Consider the following 23003-nt stretch of genomic DNA (forward strand, 5'->3'; position numbering starts at 1 on the left):
AATACAGGCAGGGGAGCTCTCTCTGAGGAGGAAACTATGTCTCCATTGCCCAGTTTCTGGCTGTTTTAGTTGGTAAAATAGTGTTACAGAAGAGTCTATCCACACCTTCTAAAAGGTGATCCTTCCTCATTTCTCCTAACTAGGGAATATATTATAGTTTCTGAATTCCAAAAGAATACCTGACCTTTTAACTATCCCAGTCAGACCCTAAATACCTAGGGAGACAAGGGTTTGGGGGCACATCCTTTTGATTTTGGTACTGTGTGCTAGATACGGATCAGTGACTTTCATTTTAGCCTTTGAGATTTTTTTAGATTGCTTCAATAACATCTGTCTAGCTTGCCACCTTCCAAGACAGCTATCTCTGGATTTTACATTCTGCTCTGGAGCACAGTCACCTACAAGACAAGAAAATAGCCTATAAAAATCTTTGAGGTATAGAACATGATTTTTAATTAAGACATAAAGGAGAACAGAAAGCAAACATGGTAGTAGGTGGTATATTTCCAGAAATAAATTATGAGTGAGAAAGAAATGGGTAACTCATTCTAAGAATAAACTGATAATGCTGCTGAGAAAAAGATGTAATAGCCTGTAAGTGCAAACAAAATAAATACATGTATTATTTGTTTAGAACTATTTGCTATGTTTAATAAGTAGAGAAGAAGGTGCTAGTTTTGTAATTATGATACTCCTTTTTTTCCCCTTAAAACCGAAGGATAAAGTTTAGAGTTTATGGTGGGAGATGAGTTTTAATATGTCCTCCAAACGCTGATAGTGTGGACCCAGTGGGATTCCAATAAAATAGCATCAGTGTGAATGCAGGAAGAAATGATTTATGCATTGGTGGAGCTACTGGTGAAACTTTGGTTCCTGCAAAAATAAAACTTCCCTTTGAAGTAGGTCTGACAGAGGTAGCAAAGGTAGGTAGGAAAGCTGTCAGTAACAGCTTCTGTATGGTTTCTTGAGGAGGAAGGGGTTCTGGAGGGTGGAGTCCACCCTAAATGCTTACCTTCTTACTACTTGGGAGGGGAGTGAGAAGATGACAGTTGAAGGTTTGACAGGTGCTCGTGAGCTGTTATGCTTGCTTTTCTCAAGAAAAATAGCTGATTTACATTTCTCAGGGTTTACTTGGGAAGCATGAGAAATAAAGGGATTTCCAAGCCTAATTGTTCTTCTGAGCTTCAGGTCACCATCAGAGTCTTGATCAGAGATCAGATCATGGGAATGTACAGCTTTTGTCATGCTGATGACTTTTTCTCACCTTGGTCAGTGAAAAATTTAGTCATTGGAATAGAGCTGCAAGGACAGTTCCAGCCCTCCACTGACAAAGCTTCTGTTTAAATATTGTTTAATATATAGTTTCCTTAATAGTATCTTGCACCTTCCTTAGAGCTCTTATTTGTGATACTTGTGAAATTGCAGAGTTTCAAGGAAGTGCTTAGCTCCTAATCTATGAATGTATATTGCCGCTCTGTACTTGGATAACTTCGGGTGTGTATGTCTGCTGGGGCCAGAAATCAGTGAGAAGAGGCAGTTGTTACAGAGCACCTGGTGTCAGAGCACACTGGAGGCTGCAGTGGATGTCTTGTGCTCCGCAATGTGGTTGGCGTTGCTGTGGCTCTGCCTTCGCCCTGATGGGGTCACTGGGGGTTCTGCAGCAAGAGCAGGATGGTGGAGGTTGTCAGCAAGGACAGCATGGTGGTTGTGATGGTACATCTTCCCTTTGAGGGTTGTGTCTGCTCCGCCTCAGAACCACGGCCTTGCTCCGCTTACAGTGGCATCTGCTCAAAATAATGGCAGCGTGTGTGTACATGTTAGATATGCGTGTATAGACCCAGGAGAGAAAAAGATAATCCAGGTATCTTTCAAATACAGTCTGGTACCATTCATGTCAAAGACTAGATGGAAGCTGTGTGTGGTACAGTCTTTCTCATGGAACTTGAACAGTATCTAAAAGGGAAATTACTCCACTCTCTGCTCAAACTGGTCAAAAAAATACTGAGATCAGGTCAGTTGGTCAGAGCATGGGGCTAGTAACACCAAGGTTGTGGGTTCGATCCCAGTATGGGCAATTCATTTAATGGTTGGACTCAGTGATCCATGTGGGTCCCTTCCAACTCAGAATATTCTGTAACAAAAAATACTTCCAGTAAATGGAAATTATTTTTTATTTTTACTTCTAATTTTGGGAAATGTTAGGTGGTGGTCAGTTCTGAATTTGAGATGGCTTCAACTCATCATTTGCTTGCTCAGGTTTCAGTGGGTGGCCTTTCTCCTCCTTTACTGCTCAGACCTTAGACTTTGGGCTGTTTCTGCCAATATCTGCAATAACTTTACTCCGTTGGCTCATTGGGAAAACTGAGATTTCCAATGTGAACACCTGATTACCAACACATAGGCTGGCAGGTAGATCTTAAAAAATGTCAAAAAGAGAAAGGGAAGGCGACCGTGTCTTTAACCCCCAGCAGCTCCCTCATTAGGTTCAGTGCATGGCTGACCAGGCCAGCAGAGGGAAAGGAACTGGTGGGACAGAGATGAAGGGCTTGAAGGAGGTGGTGAACTCCCTTGTTTTGCTACCTGATTTCCCCTTTATGCCAAAATGAAGTGGTCATACAGACTCCAGCTCTTATTTTAGGATGGTATGAATCACCTCCTGGATACACTCACCTCCTTCATGGCCCTCATGCTTATTTTTCTGCTAATCCCTTAAAAACACAGGAACCCTCTGAAATGTCTAGGAACACCTCTCTGCCATCATCCTCACAAAACTGGCAGCAACAAGGCAGATGCTGAGCTGGGACTGCCCCATCTTGCATGAATTTCTGATCATTTACATTATCTCCCTATGTCCTTTGGTCATTTCTGCCTCCAGAATATTGGTACTGGTTGAGAAGTACCTAATCTGAGGCAGGCAAGTTTCATGTGCTTCCACGGGGCATAGGGAAATCAACAGTTGGGAGCAGGGCAGGATTTCCACAGGCTGTTTATTGCACAAATTATGAGCTTGTGTTGTTTTACTATGTTGGCTTGACAAGTTATTCTCCTTATGAGGTAGATTATATGTACGAAATATTTATCAATTCCTCAGCGATCTGTAGTGCTGTCAGATGTTCTGTTCCTACAGTTTTGTATGTGTACTTTTGCAGGCATTATCTTCTGATTTTTAACTAAAGATGCACGTGCTACCTTTTCACATAGCTGGGACACATGTTTCGTTTCATGTATTTCTCGTGTTTTTCTGGTTGTATGGCACTATGGCTTTTCCTTTGTCTTTCATCATTCAACCTTTTAAATTTGCCATGAAAATTCAGCAGCACAGGCACAAAATATACTTACCTGTTCTTACATAACTGGTAACAATCAAAGAGATGATAATGCTTTACTTACCCACCACACATTTTCTTCTCTGGGAGTTATGTGTAGCATTTTGTGGGGTCATAAACACAGTGGTTTTATTGGTGCCTTTCAAACAAGCTCTATTTCAAATGATAGATTTACCAAGTGAAATCTTAGTTGAGTATGGAATGAGAAACTTGGAAATAGGAACTGAGAACTCAAGACTTTTCCACCATAAACCTTTCTTTGCACTTTCTTCCTTTTAGTTGCTGATATGTGTTCAAGATGAGTGGGATGGGAGAAAATACCTCTGACCCATCCAGAGCAGAGTCAAGAAAGCGCAAGGATCCCGATCAGGTTGGACCCAGGTTAGACCATTTACTTCTGGAAATATTGAGAGAATGAGTTTAAAAAAAAAAAAAGTTACATGTGCTTCTGTTTTTCAGTTAGAAGATGACAAACAACATTCTTGCAAAGAGAAGTCAGTGCCAAACTATTTATTGCAGTAATTCTGTGTTGTTGAGGGTTTGGGATGGGGATGAGAACTATTCTCTTTTATTATTATTTGTTTGTTTGTTTTTGAATCCAGTGTCGTGCAAAAATGCAGAATTTTGAGGACAGTTTAGGAGAGATGTAAAAATGGTTTTTGGCTTTCACTGCCAGAAGTCTTCAGTCACTCATTTTGTCAATCTGAGATTTTTTTTTCACCTCTGTTGTACATTATAATCTAGATCTTGAAAAATATTTTCCAGCTTTACAGCAGTTCTGTTACCAACACAAATGCATTTTAAAGCATAACCACTCATTCATCATCTATTCTTAAGACTGCCATAAATTCACAAGGAGGCAGGAAGTATGGATTGCTCAGTTCAACTATTTAAGCTGTTTTATTTTCTCATACACAATCACTGTATAATACTCTTTGGATTCTCAGTGCTATGTGGGAGGGACACTTGTAAATATTCAAATCCTGCCCCACACCCCCCAAAATAATCTTGTGTTTTCAATTTCTAATCCCAATCCTCTTTCAAAACAAAAACGTGAGTGCTGGGAAAAAAAAAAAAGTAGCATCTTTTCTAATGCTCCTTTCCTAGTTCCAGTGGAAACCTTTCTGCCTGAGAAACTTGTAAGTTATATGTTGGTACTGAGAGAGCACATGCTTAATTTACTAAACAGAGTTCTCTCTCTGTTTTTGTTGAACTACTGTCAAACCTTTTGAAATCATCTTTGAGCTGGCCAGAAAGCAAGTAAACTGACATTAAAGACGTCATTTTATAAACTCTTCTTTCAGCCCTAAAAGAAGCACTGAAAAACGCAATCGTGAGCAAGAGAATAAATACATTGAAGAACTTGCAGAGCTGATTTTTGCAAATTTTAATGATATTGACAACTTTAACTTCAAACCTGACAAATGTGCAATCTTGAAAGAAACTGTGAAGCAAATTCGTCAGATAAAAGAACAAGGTAAGAAGCCTAATTAATTGACTTTGAATATTTTGTGTTGATTGTTATTTTATTTTTGGCTAACTTGACAGTCTCTTCAGCTTTCCTTTAGCAAATTCCCATGTTTTTCATTAATCAGTAATGACTAATGCTGTAAAGTCATGTGAATAGAGTGTGTTAAGTATCATATTCAGTATTTTTAAAATAAGCTTCACTGAAAATTGTTTAGAGAGAGAAAATCGATCAGTCTGGTGTGTGTACCTAATGGAATTACTTGCACTTTCACAAAAGTTAAACTAGCAGATGACTTTGGGAAAAAAAAAAACCCACATACTCTTACATGGATGATGAATCCATGCAAAACAGAAATAATCCAGGAGAGTGGGGTATGTAAGTGTTCTGCACATTCGTTTTGCTTTCTTTTGTTGGTATGAATAGATATTGTGGACTAAATTATCCTGCGTCCCTTAAATTATGACATCATATCCTCAACTACAATAGATTTGAAACTATTCTAATCTCCAGATAGGGTCCTGTTATAAGTGTAAACCACAGAACGTGACAGTTTTCTTCCTGTTCTTTGTCTAGAAGATTAGTTTTGTATTTCTTTTCTTTTGACATATTTCCTATTCAAAGAGAAAACCCAAATCTTTTAGAAACTTGAAATTTTTTGGAAGTGGGTTTTGTGGCACATGTCTGTCTAGGCAGGCAGATGCTGCAGGTGTTTGGGGCCGATTCAAATCGTTAAAGTGGTGCATATCATTTTCCTTTTCATGTAGAAGATTTATATCTCTCTGTAAACTGTGTTTAGTGTGATTCCTTTGATTTTCAAACACTTTAAGCATCTTTTACTTTTTCACGTTTCTGTGGGAAAATAATTCTTCCTTTTCCATGCTGTATGTATAAAATTATAAAAGTGGAGACTACATGTTTCATAATTTAGATACGTCTTTATCTAAATATATAAGCAGATCTACAGTTTTAGACATCAGTCTATTCAAAGCTAAATGGAAAGTGGAAGGAGTCACATTATGTCAGCTGCTTCCAAAGAGGCTCTAACTGATTAATCTTAGGGAGTGTTCCTGTTTCTCAGCTTGTTCTCTTCTTTTTACTATTAGGTTGCTATGATTTTTAAAGTGGATAGTCTAGTGATGTTGCCGTGCCCCATATTAGAAGTATACTTGTTAACCTGACACGGTGTCCATCATTGTTTTGCACCTTGCTGGCTTTTGAGATCTTCTTTTCCCCTTGTTTTCTTCATCCTTTTCTCAAATTGATTTTTTTTTCCTGTCACCAAGCAACACATACTCCTTATCTTCACCTGAAAAAAAGAAAATGACACAAAAAATGTGTTTTCCCAGGAAGTGGGTGCACAAAGGAGAATCTGCTAGTCCACTTCAGTAATTCTGTCAGCAGTTCTAGCAAATCTAGTCTGAAAATCTGGCTCTAATTCATGGTAACTTTGTCAAATCCAGGGTTTTATTGTTTAGGACCAATATCACAACAATAGTTTTCATATTGTTATAAAATATTCACACACACCCGACCAGGTTATATGTAAACTGTTGAAGTCATCATGGGCCAGAATTGTGCCAAAGCTGAATGTGCAGTTAGTTTTTTAATGTCAGAAAATCGTATTGTAAAAACAGCTGAATATAAAGTTCTAAAGACAGACTAAACTGCTGTGAACACTCTTTATTTCAGCAAGTGAAAGTAGTTTGCAACCCTTGAGCAATAAAGACACTATAGCTCTTTTTGATGCTGATTCGTTACACGAGGTTCTTCACTTGAGGACAGTTAGATGTTCTGGTAACTGGATATTCTCATAAAAGTCACAACTGGTACAGACTGAGTTTAAACCTCTTTAAGGGGCGCTGCAAAACACTGGGACCTTCAAGGTGGTCATTAATAGCATCTCAAGATCTTGACGTAAAAGTCAGAATATCTGAAATTATTCCTTTGTGCTAATAAAGGTTTGATACCTATTCCTGCGTAGAAGCTATTTCTGTTTGTTGTAATGGCAAATTTAACAGGCTTTTCCTATTAAGAAAAATGCAAATGATAGCATACTCTGAAATGCAATATTATTTTGGATTAGGCATTTCATTACCAAAAATGTCTCACATATATTAAATGTTCAAATTCCACAAACAGTACAGTACACTTGTACTTCTCTTCAGTGACACAAAAAACCTGACATAAACAATGCAAACAGGTTGAAGACCTAGTGAGGCTATTACTATTGCTCTTTCATATTTTATAAGTAGTTTATCACCTCACATTGGGGGTCCTGCACTTAGATGTGCTCATCATTTAAATATATTAACTTTTGGTTGTTCCAAATCTTTCTGATTGGTTTTCCACTGTCAAGACCAGTTAGAACACCTTGACAACAGTCGAAAACTTGCATTATCTATTTCTAAGACAAAAGTCATTAAAATAATGTTATACTTGCATGAAGTGCCATAAGACTCATGTTAAAAATAATATTTCATTACGGTTGTTTTGTCGATTTTTACTGTTATGCAGCATAATTGTAGGACAAAACTAAATAAACCTCCTGAAACTCTTCAGTGATTTTACACTGACATGGACAAATCAAGATGGCTTAATGGTCACATAGTGGGTGTGCTCTGCATTTCTTCCAAAGCAGATTAGATTAAATCAGTGAGAACTTAATTTACAATTTTAATATTTAGAAGTTTTTGTAAAGAGGTTGTTTCTTTGAGATAAATACTAAAAATCCGAATTGCACATGAGGGTCTAATTACTTACATAAGTGTAGTCAGTTATAAATACTTTGTAAAGCCACTGGAAGCAACAAGTTTTATTGCTGCTACTGAGATTTGTCAAGGAAATTTTGTTCTAGGTTCTAGGAATGAGAACAAGGAAGGATGAAATGTAGATTGATATTTGTTTCCCATGTCAAGCTAACTGGTCTGGTAGCTGAAAAAAGTAATAGATCTTTTGCTTTAATAATACTATGTAATTTAGTGTAATGCCATCCTGATCTATTTTATATGCAAATATATACTTGGAATACTTTATCTGTTATCTTTATATCGTTTCTCACAGTATATACTTCAAAGATGCCTAAGTTGTGGTATGCTAGAGATTCTGTTTATTACAATTTGAAGGCAAGTTAAAATGCATGTGTAAAGCTGAATCCATTAAAAGAATTTAAGATATTTGGAAGTTGTAACCATTGCAAGAAGTTTTAATCTTGGTTTTGGAACAGTTTTAGTACTTGGGAAAGTGATGACAAGTTATTTTACAAAAGCTTAATTTTCTACTAAGGACTTTTATGATACTATCTTACAATGATTGGATAGAAATTTTGTGAATATCCAGAGGAGATGAAAAATTGTGATTATAGCATGAAGATGAAACAGAAGTTGTATTCATGTAAATCTTAAGTGGATATCTCCACTGGGGATTTGAGACTTGTGTTTCAAGCACTTTGGAAAACATTCATTCGGTTTTTTATTTATAACATAAAAGTAATTTGGAACAGTTCTGTTACAAGGTCATTGAGGTGTAAGCTCTCCTGTTGTTTGCAGTCCATGTTAAGTTTCTTGGAAAGAGTAATGGTCATATATGTTGCAGATGTGTTCATAATGTGTACAAGCACGTAAGTTCTGATTTGCACATGCTTAATTTAAAAAGCTTGTGTTAGGCAAGTGTAAAGACCATTGGGAATAAATGTTCCTTTGTATGACAGACAGCCATGGAACTATAAAGCCATTTGATTGTACTTTAGAAATATGCTTAGTAAAATAGTGTCTGACTGATTTTAGTATCCTGTCTTATTTTAAGAAGCCACTTCAGCACTTAGGACACTAATTTCTGTTGTATAAGTACTGCTGAAAATGTTTTCTGATATCTGAAGACAACAAAATTCTGACAGCAAATAAAAGTAATCTGAATTTTCTTCTTCCTAAGTTGACAATCAGTTAAACTCTTTCCCATCAATCACATCTGATTTTATTCCAACAGCAGTCCTTTTCCTTCACTCTTGTCACCAGCCTGACTCCCCTCACTATGGTTATGGTTTTTTTCTCATTATTTTTTGATTGCTTTGTCTCTGTTTTTCTGGGTTTTATTTCAGGGTTTTGGGGAATGGGGCAAGGGGGAGGTTTTTTTTTGTTTTTTTCTTCTTTTGGGTATAAAGCAGGTTATAAAAATTGAACCCTTGCAGGAGTTTGCAACTCCTTTTATCTGTCATGCTGGCCTCAGTCTCAGCGGGTAAATAATTCATCTTTTAAAGCAGAGACTATTTGTCACATTTGAACAACTCCTGTTTCAGACTTTTAAACTTCCTTTTCTTCATTATCTAGTTATGCTTTTGGCCTCCTGTCTGAATATCAGCAATGCATTAGGTATAGAGAGGATACTGAAGATCACTTTAAGCTTCTACAGCGGTTTCTCCAGCTAAGTCTCCTCTGACCTCTTTGGTTGGAGCGCTGAGGAATGCGTCCTGACATGAGTACAAGACATGGGGTTGATTTTTTTTTTTTTTCAAGTCCCCTGAGTTCCTTTTATTAAACTCCAGGTCTCCATCTCTTATTTCTCTCCTTCTATTCTCCAAGACTTTCTCTCTTCTGTAGCATTTTTTAAGATGGCATCCACCTGTCTTATTTAGATTCACATACAGTGGGATATAATCTACTGTGGTAAATTATCCTCAACTATAATTTTAAATCACTTCCATTTTCCTGCAAAGTCCAGTTTTCATGTGTCACCAGTTTCTGAAGAGGTGTTGTGCTCTGTAGATCAGCTTTTCAGTGGTTCAGGGAAGGGATATTGGGTGGCAATTACCAGTCTAGCTGTTAATACACACTTCTGAGTTGTGAAACAGATCTTGTTTTCAGAATAGCCTTAAAAGACAGACCTTGGGCAGAATGAATCACCGTGTGAAAGCAAAATCCTGTTGGGAGAAGGAGAAGTGCTTGATGAAGAGAGACGTGCATGGAAACCTGTATGAACTTTAAAACAAGACTTGTTGTTAATCACATTTGTCTTCTTTTTCTGGTTTCACGTTTGATAGTAAAACCAGTTTTTGCTTCCCTGTAGCAGTACTGTGTAATCACAGGGGCACTCCAGTAGATAGTGTGTTGTTGCCTCCAGCACCAGTATGCAAGTAAAATCACTTGCTAAAAGAAAGCAGCATGGTCTTAATGCTGTAATGAGGTGTTGCTTTGACTGCTGCTACTTTGAATTTATCAGATCTGAATTTAGATTCATATTTCACAAGGTATTTAAGCAACTGCCTAACTTTAAGCAGATGAGTAATCCCTGTTAAGTCAGTGGAACTACTTAAACGTTCAAAGTTATGTGCATAAATATCTTGCAAAATCAGGATATTAAGGCAAGAGAGCATATGCAGACTTGTGTTTTGTTTGTTGGGTTTTGCAAATATTTTACTGGGTCGATTTTACTGTAATTATATTTTTATATTAATCGTATTTGAGAAGAGTTATTCAAATTTTATGCCAATTTTTGAAGCTTTTACTTTTTGAAGGAATTCTACATGGCTATCACTATTTGTATATACTGTATTTTCAGTCTGATAGGATTTTAAGACTGAATTAAATGTAACAGGAATTTGTGATTGAAGTCAAGGAATTAATGCAGAGCATTTACCAAAAAAAAAAACCAAAACCAAAAACAAAAAAACCCCAAACAAACAAAAAAAAACCCAAAACAGCAGTTATTACTGAATTTGCTTTGCTGTCTTCCCTACCTACAGCTGAGAGTGATACACTGGAAGTGTCTTTGATCTGCCACTGTACATTGTAAAGCTTTCTGGCTAAATACGCAGTTTTATGTTGACTTTACTGCTTGCATGACTCCAAAGAACTGCTGATTCACTGAAGAATTTAAAGTGGCTTTAGGTAAAGCGGACCATCAGTTTCTTTTGTGTGTCTGATGAAAAGTAGTCTTTGGCCAGCAGACCCATCAAGCGGGAAGCCAAGAACACCAGGAGGTGTTTGCTTATTTTACTGGAGTTGTGTATCATGCAGAATACTTAGTTTAGACCTTACCTACACATAAGTCAAGTCACTTTAACTGTATTAATATTCTCCTGTGGAGGTAGTGTTATAATGTAATTAATATTACTTACTGAATAAGTAGCTGAAGGCACTTTGCGACCTATAACTGTGTCCACACTGGGATCAAACAATTAAGAGAAGGGGGATTGTTCAGCAGTGGGTGGAGAAGGCTGTGGGGATGCCTTATTGCAGCCTTTCAATGTGTAAAGGGGGCTTACAAGAAAGACAGGGAGACTTCTTACTGAGGCCTGTTGTGCCTAAGCAAGAGGCAGTGGTTTTAAGCAGAAAGAGGATAGAATTAGATTGGACGTGAAGAAGAAGTTCTTTATTGTGAGGGTGATGAGGCACTGGAGCAGGTTGTCCAGAGAAGTTGTGGATACACCATGCCTGGAAGTGTTCAGAGCCAGAGGGGATGGGGCTTTGAGCAACTTGGTCTAGGGAAAGATCTTTAAAGCTCTCTTCCAACCCAAGCCAGTCTGTGATTCTATGATTCTCTTGCTTTAAGAAAACTCTTAGAAATGATCATCAAGTGTGCAGGCTGCAAACTAACTTGTGGAAAATAAGTCAGCTGTTGAAAAGCCCTGGTTTCACCATCCCTGCCTTCCTCCTGATCATGAGTTTCCCTTTCCTCCCTTACCGTGGCAGTTGCATTTCTGCAGTTGTGTGGTGAGCTTGAGCAGTGTTTTTGGGATGGCCTCTTTGTAGAGGATCTGTCTCACCATGAGTCCTTTGTGGGTCCCATAGAGGTCCGAGTGCACCAGTGATGACAGAGCTATGGGACAGCCCAGAGATGTCCTGGTGTTGTTGGGCCTTGCAGGGTGTGTCACATGATGGCTGTCACCTAAGAAGACATTCCTCTTGACTGTGGGCTTCAGCTTAGTCAGTGATGGATTATTTCCATGCCAGAGATAATTTGTTTGATAGTTTTAGACCAAAAATTTAAGCTTTGACTTCAAGTTATGGGTCAAAGTTAAAGAGAAACTAAATGTTACTCTTAGCTGTTGAGGTACCGATCTTTTTCAGGTAGAAATAGTCATTACTGGCCAGTGCTACAGGAAAACTTTCTTGTTTGTTTGGCATCTTACATATATTTGCTTTTCTTTGGTCTTTGTTTTCCTTCATAACTCTAAATGTGCAAGAGAAAAAAATAATTCAAACTAGCAAAGTATGGCTTTTGACTCTTTATTATACAGCTGCAAAGATAATTGCAGTGTAAGAGGTTGTGATCTATTATACCAATGCTGGGAAATGCTATAAAGGACTGTGCTGCATCTCCTATATTTAACCTTCTTTGGGGGATATGTGTCAAGTGTTCCCTCTTTGTTCTTTACAGAAATATCTTCATTAAAATCTTGGTTTAGTTCCTTTAATATGCTATGATCATATTATGGTCCATGTACTACTGGGATTGTAGTAAAAATGTCTTCCATAAGAGAGATGGAGACATTTCTTTTTAATTTTGGGTTTTGGAGACTGCCTCCTTGGTAAGTGTATTGTTCTCAGACTGCATTTAGATTGTCACTGAGCGCTTTAAACATCAAAACTCTACAGGTTCGTTCAGGTGGGGGGTGGTTTGCAGTTTATCATGTAATCTCTTATGAACTGTAATATCATAAATTTATTTAGCATTTTTATTTGAGGGGAAAATAAAATACAGAAATAGAGGCTGACATCCATCCCTCCACAATATGAACTAAGCTTTTGAGTCTAGTGTTTCTCACCAGCTGTTCTGTCTTGAGGTGCGTGGTCAGAAACAAAGACTGAGTTTAGGTGCTAGAAAAGAAATGCTGAGCTTAGGTGTTAAAGAACAAATCTAGCCTACTGATTTGACTCTTAAAGGTAGTGTTTCTAGTCCCCTGTTGCTGGATGGTTTGCAGTGTAAAAGGTATTGACTGTAGAACACCAAATCTTGCTGTGTGCTTTAGATTAGTGAATGCCACTTCTTAATCTGTGCAGCACATAAAGCAAGTAAATGAAGGAGACTTCATGTTACCTTGGCTCTCTGTCTGCAGCTTAATTTATGGAATAGTAAATTAATTCACTGTGAATAGTGATGATACTTCAGTCAAAAAAAGATCATCTATTTTAAGAAATCTAGCTTTTGTTACACAGCTTTTATCTTTTCTTTTTTAAGACTGCAGCTTGAAAAGCAATAATATAATATTTACTCACAATAGGGTGCAATGCCTTTCATACCATGTTTGAATCCTGAAAACCTGTGGATTCACAGCACATTGAAGAAGCATTGATCAAAGGCTTCTCTGTGTTCAAACTAGAACCAAGATAATTGCATCTGTTCTAAGTCATGCATTTTGATATTGCTGTTTAAGATTCTGTGTATGGACAGTTAGTTGGAAATAGGGGTCCTTGAACGTGAAATCACCAAGGATATGAAAAACAGTAAGTCAGCTGTTACTGTTCAGCTTTCAGTTTCTTTTATGGAAACCCACAGTGGGCAACTGGGGGGAAAATCACAGACTGAAGATTGAAGGATGACATGGCAAGTGATTAGTTGCTTGCTCTGTCATGAGCACCGTTGAGTTCATAGTGAAATGCCCTCAGACAAACGACTGGAGAGTCAATATGTACGTGCTTTCTGTTTCCTTTCATCATTTTGGGGTGTTGGCGCATCTCTATTTTACAAGACAAGGGGTACTATTTAGTTCACTGAACACTTAAACGCACACTTACTGTCCTTCCCTCCTTTAACTTGCACAAGATCAGGGCAAATGTCAGAAAGGGGAGGCAGAAAAGTATATAAATTTATAAGTTCCGCTCAAGTGGATAACTCCATAAACCATAAATCTATTAAGTAAATACTCCATAACTGGAGATGCTTCAGATATGCCCATGTTATCTGAATAAGTGTCCACATGCTCCTTTGGATGAAGCAGCTGTGTCGTGCCTCCCTTCACTGGGGCCCAAGTTGTCTCAGAGCGGAAATGCATGTCCCTGCACCTTGCCTTGCTCACTGGCATGAACCAAAATGTGTGCTTGCCAAGGAGGACTCCAGCACACAAAGGCAAGATACAGCCTAACAGCTGGAATTTGTGACCAGCTCATACAGAAGGGGCACATTGTTAATTGGAAGTTAATTGAAATGGGAACAACTTAATGAAGAAATTGGTAGATTCTCACAGCCCTCCCAAAGAAGTCTGAATGTTCTTCAGAATATTCAGTGGAAGTTCTTGCCATGATGCAGGAGTTGGTGAAATATTTTGGCATGTGTTAGAACAGTCCCTTGTCATCTTAAGATACGTGATCATGAGGAGCACTAGCCTTATACTGGTACTTTTTCTCCTGAGGCACAATTTCCTAGAAAGAGTTGGAACAACCTGCACTTCCCATGATTCTTCTGAGGGAGATGTCTTCCAGAGACAAATTAGGTGTGGGCCAACACTGAAGAGGAAGTGTGTTTAAATATAGCATTTAATCTACTTGGAAATAAAAAAAAACTAAAAAAATTTTAAAAAAGGAGGAAGAAATATCAAGGTTGTAATCTCTAAATATAGATTGGAAAAATTAGAGAGACCCTCATTTAGATTTTTCTTGGTTTGTTTGGCGGAAAAATATCAAGGTATTTTGTGCCACTAACATAAAATTCTTCCTGTCTTGCTTCTTTTATATAAGACCTTTCACCATCTTGGGTTGAAGGAAATACTTGAGTGTTTGGGGCTTTTTCCTATCTTTATTTGTTTCTCCATATCCCCATTGACTGCTCTGAATGCAATGCTCCCTGTCACTAATTGTCAAAAGTGAAGTTTTGCATCAAATGGGTTTTCTTTGTGTTTTCAAATTTCTTCCCAATTTTTGAAGAGCTTTCTTTTTAAGCCCGTACTGTTTTCTCTTCTTTTCAGTAATTGTCTTGTGGTTTGTATTTCACGTCTTCCCCGGTCATGCTGTCTCTTGCTTTGGTGTGGCTTTAACCATAATTTTATGACCAGCAACACCCAACCTGTGGCAGTTTTATTCCATTCACTGTCATCCCTCTGGTAATGTTTTTACTCTTACTTGCTGTAGTAAGAAATCATCAAATAGTTTAGGGAATGTGACAAAAGTTACTAATGAATCGTTGAGTGTTACGCTGATGAAAATCAAGGATTATTGTGATTACTATTAAGCTTGAAAGTTGAGCCACCATCTGTCTATCTGCAAGAGGTGCTGATTTTAAGTGAACATTGTAGTACAGATTGTCAGGCCATTGTTGTTAACGTTCAAAATATAATCATGTGTTTGCAGTTGGCAATCTAAAATGTAAATATGTTTGGTAAGCTTTTTCCCCCTTACTTTTTTATGTCACTGATACAGGCAGAGAAACCAGTCTGTAAAACCTTTATTAAATATAACTGAGGGAGGATATTGGCTTTCTCAGGGTCATTGTGAATTATGGTGCAAGAATACTCTTCCTTTCCCTGAGCTATGTGATGATTGTTCTTCCTTTGAAGCTCGGACAAGGAGCATATATCGTTTATTTCAACAGCTTAAATGCTTTCCAAAGGAAGTGGTAGGGTTTCTTCTATTTTTTTTTTTTTTTTTTTTTTTTTTTTTTTGGTGGGGATTTTTGTTGGATTAGTTGATTGGTTTATTTAATAAGGACTTTGGCTCCAGTGTTCTTAAGTGAACGCGTAATACTTTGGAAATAACAGCTGTTGTGTAAAAGGTCTCACCTGTTGGTGTTCTAATGGGTAAAATGTAGAATGAGGAGCAGGCGCCCATGTACCTTTTTGCAAGCAAATAAGTAAATTGGAGACTGGATGAAAATGTTCTGGATTATCACTTCTGATGTAATGCACGGGCTTGGCTGCAGACCTGCATTACTGGCCTTGGTGCCAAAGAGGGACATGGCTGGAGGTCTGTAATCTTCAACATTTCCTGGTTAAAGCTTCATGTGTTCAGCATATTCAGGGTGATGATTGCCCAGCAAGGGCCCCTCACTCCCAGCCTGTGCCATGTCAGGAGTTTGTGGCTGGGAAGAGCAGCAAGACTACAGAGCTGACTGGGCAGCACCCACCTGCACAACTCCTTTTCACTGAGCTCCTAGTTGCCTGTGGGGAACTGTTGGGGAACTGTTAAAACAGCTCCAAGTTTCTTCTCAGAACAGAATTGATAAAGCTCACTGAGAAAAGAGAGAAAACAATACCATTAGTGTTTAATCATTTAACTGTTTATGGATTGTACTGACATATTTCAGACTGGGTGCTGATCCTTGCTTCATGAATTTGAATTAGAGAAACAGAAATGGTAGCGCCTAATTAATTAAGTTTTAAGTATGGTTCAGTCTGTTGAAGGGAGCCCATTTGTACCTATCATTGCTATTAGCAGACATTTTAAAATGTCTGCTAATTAATATGTGACAGAACAAATTAATGCAATTGAGGTTAAAAGTGACTTTGTCTGGATGTAAATCATAGCAACAAGATAAGCCAAGATTTTCTAGGGAAATGAAAAAAGATCTCTTAATTTTAGTGAATATTTTAAACAATGCAGGTTAATAATCACTCCCGTTCTTCCCACAGCCACTCTGTATTCATAATGTACCTGAAGTAATGTAGCCACTGTTGAAATATATGAAATTTATCTTAAGCACAGTTTTGTAAAGGACTTGGATTTAAAAAATCCCTTTAAATAACTAACATGCAGAAATAAACAGTTTCTTCTAAGAAGGTTTTGTTTTTCCATTTGCTTTCCCTGCAGTACTAGGAAAGTTTCTGTTTCAAAATTGCCTTGAAAATTTGGCTGAGGCCTGTGATGGTGGGTTAGACAAGTAAGAAGAGGGGCCCAAGCTTCTATTTCTGAACACTGGGCTGTTATAGAAAAAAACTTTACTTGTCCTTAATGATTTAGAGCTTTTTGCAAAAGATTTATCTACCATAATCTGGACTATTAGAAACAGTAGGAGCCCTGTAATCCATGCTAACATGGGCACATTAAATTAAACCTGTTTCTGTTCTTTCATAGCTGTCTTCAATTATCTGTGCTCCATTTTGGCCTACTCTTTACTATGGAAACTTCTTTTCATGGGCTCATAGGGAGCCCATGATCCATCATATTTCTCTTTTGTGGACTGCATTAGGTCTCTTGAAAACTTACACAGTTGTCAGTGGCAAATTATAAAAGCAAAAAGATCTTTGCCTGTTGTTGTGGATGATCTGGTATGTCACAAAGATTTATTGTCAGCATCCTAAAATAAGACAGATATTTTGTAATCATGTGATGTGGCATTCAAAGAAAGGGAGTCATCTGTTTCCTTTTAACAGCTGGTTGAGTACAGAAGAGTCAGGCTTCAAGAAACAGAGTCTGGCTAGATTGATACTCTTTTCTAGTATGTTATTTTGGCCTAAGTTTTGGAAACCTGTAAGTTTAATTAGCTTGGCAACTGCATCTGCTGATTCTAGTCTAAAGAGTGTTAACCCTTACAGCTTTATTTTCAAATCCAGCCTGTGTTTTTACATGTCAGAGAACCAATTGGAGGACTGTTAACGTTTGTAAAAGTAATATATTATTTCTGAGACCATGGTGGAGCCCTGTTTTGAATGAAATTATCAGATTCTGCCATGTTTCTTGTCTTTGAAAACATAAGCTCAGCCAAAATGTTAAAGAACATGGGACTCCCACCATTTAGGCATTCATATTAATACTATTTTGAGAGATGAATTATCAAAATAAGATGAAGTTACTCATTAGGTAAATATCTAACACTTACAAAATTGCAAATGCCAAAAAACACAGTAAAATTTTCTGTCCTAATTCAGTACATACCAAAGAAAATAATGACTTTGTTAAACAAAGTGATGCCAAATATTTGTATCTAATATTTCAGTGCAGGGGTCAGTTAGCTTGGCTGTTTCTTTTGAAATGCCGCCATATTAATGTAACAGATTTTAAGTCAGTGCTGATGGCTGTGTGGCATTTGCTGTCGCGCACAGTTGAGTAGTTTACGTGAGTGTTTTGAAATCATGTAAATAGCAACAGATGCAAAACTGTTTCCTGGATGTGTTTGTGTATATAGCTACAGATACATATATTTGAATCTGCTTATCTGATTCTAGCACAGAATAATAAGTGACTGATTAAATTGAGGGTATTTTGGGGTAAGGCACTGACAGCCAATGTACTTAATCTAACACGTGTATTCCTTTATTGCTTGAGTACTGTATTTTAGGCATTTATTAAATGCTATAAATTATACTGTAATCAATCAGATATTTGTGATTATACTGGTTACTAGACATTCTTAGGAAATGTAAATGCAAAAACAGAGCCCTGAACTCCTGTATTTAAAAATGCATTTTAAAACCAGTGAAAATTATAAATTCTCAGCATCATCCTGGATTTTGGCTTTTTGGTAAGGAAATTTCCTGGGCAGGAACCTTTGGTGATTAATTTATTTAGATATTTCTCTAGTCAGTCAGTGTACAGTGGAAAGATAGTGTTGGTGGTCTTTTTGGAGAAAAAATATCTTAAAAACACAGGAATATATACATGTACATTTAATTTTTCTGATTGCAAGGTAAGCACAACCTTTCATTTCATATATTGAACATACTCAAATATTTTAGTAATAAGACCTGTCTAAAACTTTTGCAGGAGTAAAACTATACCCAGTTATATTCCTTTTCACCTTTATGAAAACCTAGTGGAAAGGGTTAATGTTGCAGCATGTCCAGGGATTCAACAGGTGACGGTCATGATGGAAGTTTAATTCTATGTTCCAGAGATGAAAAAAAATTTTCCACTTACACTGTGGTAGTTTGACACATTGCCACAAGTTTAAATGAGGCATGGGGTGAGAAATAGTGTCTGAATTCAGGGTTCCTTTCAGTCTTAGTTTATGTCTTAGACATAGCAATTGTCCTTCTGTGTCTTTAGAGATAAATAAAAATACTAGAAATAGTATAAACAAAGAAATTATTTTAATTGCTGCATAGTTTCATATTTTTATTGTGTGCTGGGAATGGATCAAGCTGTTGAGGATTTGGGGTCCTGGATAGGACACTTTAGTCTTCACTTGTGCAGCAGCATTGAGAGGGTTGTAATTCTGGGTGTTACTTCAGTCCCCAGTCCTTCACATTAACTTACCAGAGACTGGGGACCTTCTGAGGTAATACCTTTTGTGGTAAGATAATCTCTTGCCCGCTGCATTAAGTAGATAAATCTGCGGATAGGAGATACGGAGTTCTGTAAATAACGCTGTTTCTGTGAGTAATGTCACTTTTAGCTGTCACTGTTATATCCAAGAGTTAGCAATCTTCATAGAAGTTATTTAAGTGTATTTATGGATGGGATTCTGCCTTGGTGTGCTGAGTGGTGCTGTGTGCCAGGAATGCAGCACTGCAGTACCCCAGCTTGTGGGGCTTGGAGACAACTGGATCCTGGGGCCAGGGCAGAAAGGAGTGGGCACTTCCACTACTGCCCCTGTCTTCTTCCTCACTTCCCAGAAGCAGATCACTGAGTTTTGTAATAATTAGAAGGAAAAGAGGTCATAGATGTTGATGACAGCAAGGACAGTAAACTGAGAGGGAGGAAGAAACCAAGGAAAAGGTAGTAAAATGCTTATTAAAGTATTTAGCAAAAAATACATCTAGAGATAATAGGCTTCTTTCTCTCCAGCAGTTAAATATTATCCTTGGTAAGTTGAATTTCATTATTTTTGTCGTTGTTCCAGTTTAACTGAGCTGGGGGCAATTATTTCTCAGGCAGTACTTCTTACTGAAGGTGTATTGAGTGACAAAAATGCTGACATGTACAAGAAAAGAATGATGGCAAAATGTCGAATTTATAAAGAGACAAAACTAGTATTAATTTTTGGTGTTATTACTTCCATTTGTTGCTGTTCCTAAATCCATCATGGGTTTTCAGTGCTTGTTTTCCTTTCAGTGTCCATGAAAATTTTATATACTGGCTACTGTTACCGAATTTTCTAAGAGCAGGACTTCACTGAAAGTTTGTAAAGCTCCACGAATGTTTACCTATATTTGATGGTTTTGTGAGAATGTGAAGCTTTCCATAGAGTTAGTGCCTTAGTGAAGCTTTTTTACCATCGGAAGGTGGAGCAGGTATATGTGAGATAGAAGAGCAGCTGCACCAGTTAGAGCAGCTTGCACTGGAAAAAAGAAATCGCAGCGTTGTAATTGCTGCTGCTTCTGAATGAGTAGTTTTGCTCACAGCTTTCCAAGGGCTTTTAGCTTAAGCCCTAGGGTCATTTACCATTTAAGTGTGCTTCCACCAGCAGTAGTAAATATGGAGCTAAACCATGTGGGTGTGATGAGCGGAGGAGAACGTGGGGAGATGAGTTGGGCAGGCAAGCGTGCAGTGGGAGTGCAGCCCTTCCCAACCAAAGGGGAGCCGGGCTGACAAGAGGGCTGTGTCAGGGACGTGGGCAAAACTGTGCTTGCAGTGAATAAACGTGCTGAGAAAAAGTGCAGCTGTGCTTTTTTAATATGCACTGCAGGAGATTTCAGCAGCCTGATGATATATCATGCATTAATGTTGAAAAGATAAACACATTTGGAGAGCACAGGAAGGCCTTGTGTTTTTATGTTAGCAGAATGCTTCCTAATGAATAAGAACGTGCTGCTGGCTTCACAGAGCCATATGGCAGCTTTTCTAATTTTAGTTCAGTGCAGATGCATAATTCTCCCTTGTTTTACCTCCTAAAACCTTCCTGAGATGTTGCATAGTTTTTCCTGTAAGACTTGATCTATAGTTTCTGGGGGAAAATATGTATTCAAGAGTCTAAGAGCTTCTTTGCTTTGGACAGATGTGTGCTGTGTGATGAAAGAGCAACCTCACTATATAATCACTTCCCTAAAATAGTAGCTAACTTTATTCACAAGGATGGGATAAGCCGGTCTTAAAATTGATTGCTGAAATAGTTGCTGTTTCTTAGGCACTGGTGTTTTGAAAAATTGCTTGCTTTCAGGGAATAAAAACAACTTGAATTGAGGCAATGGGAACTGGAACTGCATGGGGATATCAAGTTCCAAGTGAGCCATGGATCCTAGCGCTTTGAATTACACAGCTACGAGGCAGAGCTGCTTTCCCTGTGGTTAACCAAGCATCAAAATAACTTGCACGTTCTTCACTGCTTTACTTCATCATGTGTAGTGATCCAGAACTACTCATGTTACCAAATACAATTTTTTGGGTTTTTTCTCTTCCGTGTTTTATTCAAGTTGATACATTTGAAGGCACTTTCTCTACAGCCCTATTCATGTTAAAAACCTCCTGTCCATTACCACAGTCAATACAATTACTTAGCAGTAGTTATACACAGATGTTATTGCATCTAATATTTGAAATGTTATTTAATCTAATACTCAAAACTGTAAGGTCAGCTAAAATATAGCCTTTGCTAAGTATACTTTCTATTATATGTTAGCATTAGCTTTTAGTACTGCATCTACCCTTAACTTTGGACAGTTAGATACTTCTGCAGTTTTCTTAATTATCTGGATGTTATTTCTGCACTGCAATTCAGAAGGATCATGCAGGGCACTTAGGTATATGAATTAGGCAAGACAAAAGTAGTTGGCTAATATGCACAAAAAATGGAGAAGAAAAGTTGTTTTCAAGATAGCTCCAGTGTAAAATTAAATGGCATGTTTGAACTTTGTATAGCTTTTGCATTCACTTTCAAGTAATGTTCTTGTTACTGCTATAAGGATCTTGATTTGTATGATTTTTTTTTTTTTTTGAAGAGTGCAGGGTTGAGCTTTCTAGTGTCATTTATTACAAATCTCTTTGTTTATATTTTTTTACAAAAAAGCATATGTGATTTAAGGTGAGTGTGGGATTTCAATAGCAATTCCAGAAAATTACAAAGACCAGGAATTATAAATAGGTCATCTGGGAAATCTGTTTTTAGCAGCATTGGATAATAAACTTGAATTTACCTGTTACAGGGGTTTGGGGGGGTTTTTTTGCTTGACCTTTTTCTTCGGTGGTTTTTAGAGCACGGGTTCTTCCTTGTCTAGCATTTCACCAGCATCTCTTTTTTGCTCTTCTTGTTCTGTGAAGAGCCTTAAATGTTGGTCCAGTGAAAAATAAGCTAAGTCTGTATTGATGCAATTTTTCTCTTTCAAATTAGGCTTCATCTTTTTAAATTCCTTCAGAGGCTAAGTTTTGCTCTTTTTAATTCAAAAATACATTTTGGTTTTGCAGAGAGCACGAAAGGGAAAATATTTCAGTAGCGGGTTTCCTTAAGGAAGTTGGAGCAGAGCTTGAATACAGACAAAGAGAGCTTTTTGAGTTGTTCAGCTGGTCCTGCCTGCCCACCTGTAGGAAAGTAGGGTTTGAAACACGACCAAGAGAAGGTGATGCCCGTCAGTAACACTTCAGAGTCTGCTGTCAGAAATGCAGAGAGAACTGACAGAGCTTGAGTTGGGAGGATGGAAAACCAAGAAGGCTTGCTAAGTTAAAATGTAGCATGAGACTTCCAACTATTGCTTTTGGCTTCTATTTCTCTGACTTACGAATTTCTTTTAAACTAATGTGATTTCACAAAGGTTTGCTTTCAGAATCTGGAATGAGTTTTGAATAAAGCTTGAGGCTTCCCACTCATAAATTCATCAGAAAATATTTTTGAGGGCTTTTTTTTCCTTCTTTATTCTGTATATTAAATGGAAAAGTAAATACAGTTTATAATCACTAGGAAGATGCCCAATTGAAAATATTAATATGTATTTTAGTATAATACTGCATATGCAATTGTAAACATACCCACAGTTTAAAGTCTAAATTACACACATCACTAAAATGCTACATAATTGGATGTATATATTCTTTGTAGTATGTCTCTCAGGGGTACTTGTATTTTATTTAAATTTTTTTCTCTCTCTAGGCTAAACTCGTAATTGAGCAGAGCTAATAATTATTTCATGTTCGTGAAGTTTATACTACTATAATTCAGATAAAATATGCTTGATCCCTGGTAGCCATATTCATAAGGATGTAACTGGTTTTTAATTCAGTGCTCCCTCTCCAGTGCAACATTCCCTGTATGGAGATGAAGCCATGGGAAGCCCCTTTCCATCCTGCCCACTTCCTCTGGCAGCAAAAGGCTGTATTTCTCTCCGTCCACACTTTCTCTGCTGCCCTTTGGCCACCGTGCCTGTGGGATACCTGGTAACACTTGGCTGACATTTAACGGGGCCATCACTGTTCTAG

The 23003-nt window shown here is 37.6% G+C and overlaps 1 protein-coding gene across 4 annotated transcripts in view; it reads left to right on the forward strand.

Annotated features, from left to right (window-relative positions):
* NCOA2 (nuclear receptor coactivator 2) overlaps positions 1–23003 on the forward strand; it is a 189445-nt gene that overhangs the window by 110390 nt on the left and 56052 nt on the right. For all 4 annotated transcript variants that reach the window (XM_066180299.1, XM_066180308.1, XM_066180302.1 and 1 more), the window contains 2 exons: positions 3606–3707; positions 4631–4803. In XM_066180299.1, coding sequence (XP_066036396.1) covers positions 3625–3707; positions 4631–4803 — 256 coding nt within the window. In that variant the 5' untranslated portion in view covers positions 3606–3624. The remainder of the gene's footprint in view (positions 1–3605; positions 3708–4630; positions 4804–23003) is intronic.

This window comes from Chamaea fasciata, unplaced genomic scaffold (assembly GCF_029207755.1).
Source record: "Chamaea fasciata isolate MVZ Bird 193981 ecotype frontalis unplaced genomic scaffold, bChaFas1.0.hap1 SCAF_1, whole genome shotgun sequence".
Classification (NCBI taxonomy): Eukaryota; Metazoa; Chordata; class Aves; order Passeriformes; family Sylviidae; genus Chamaea; species Chamaea fasciata.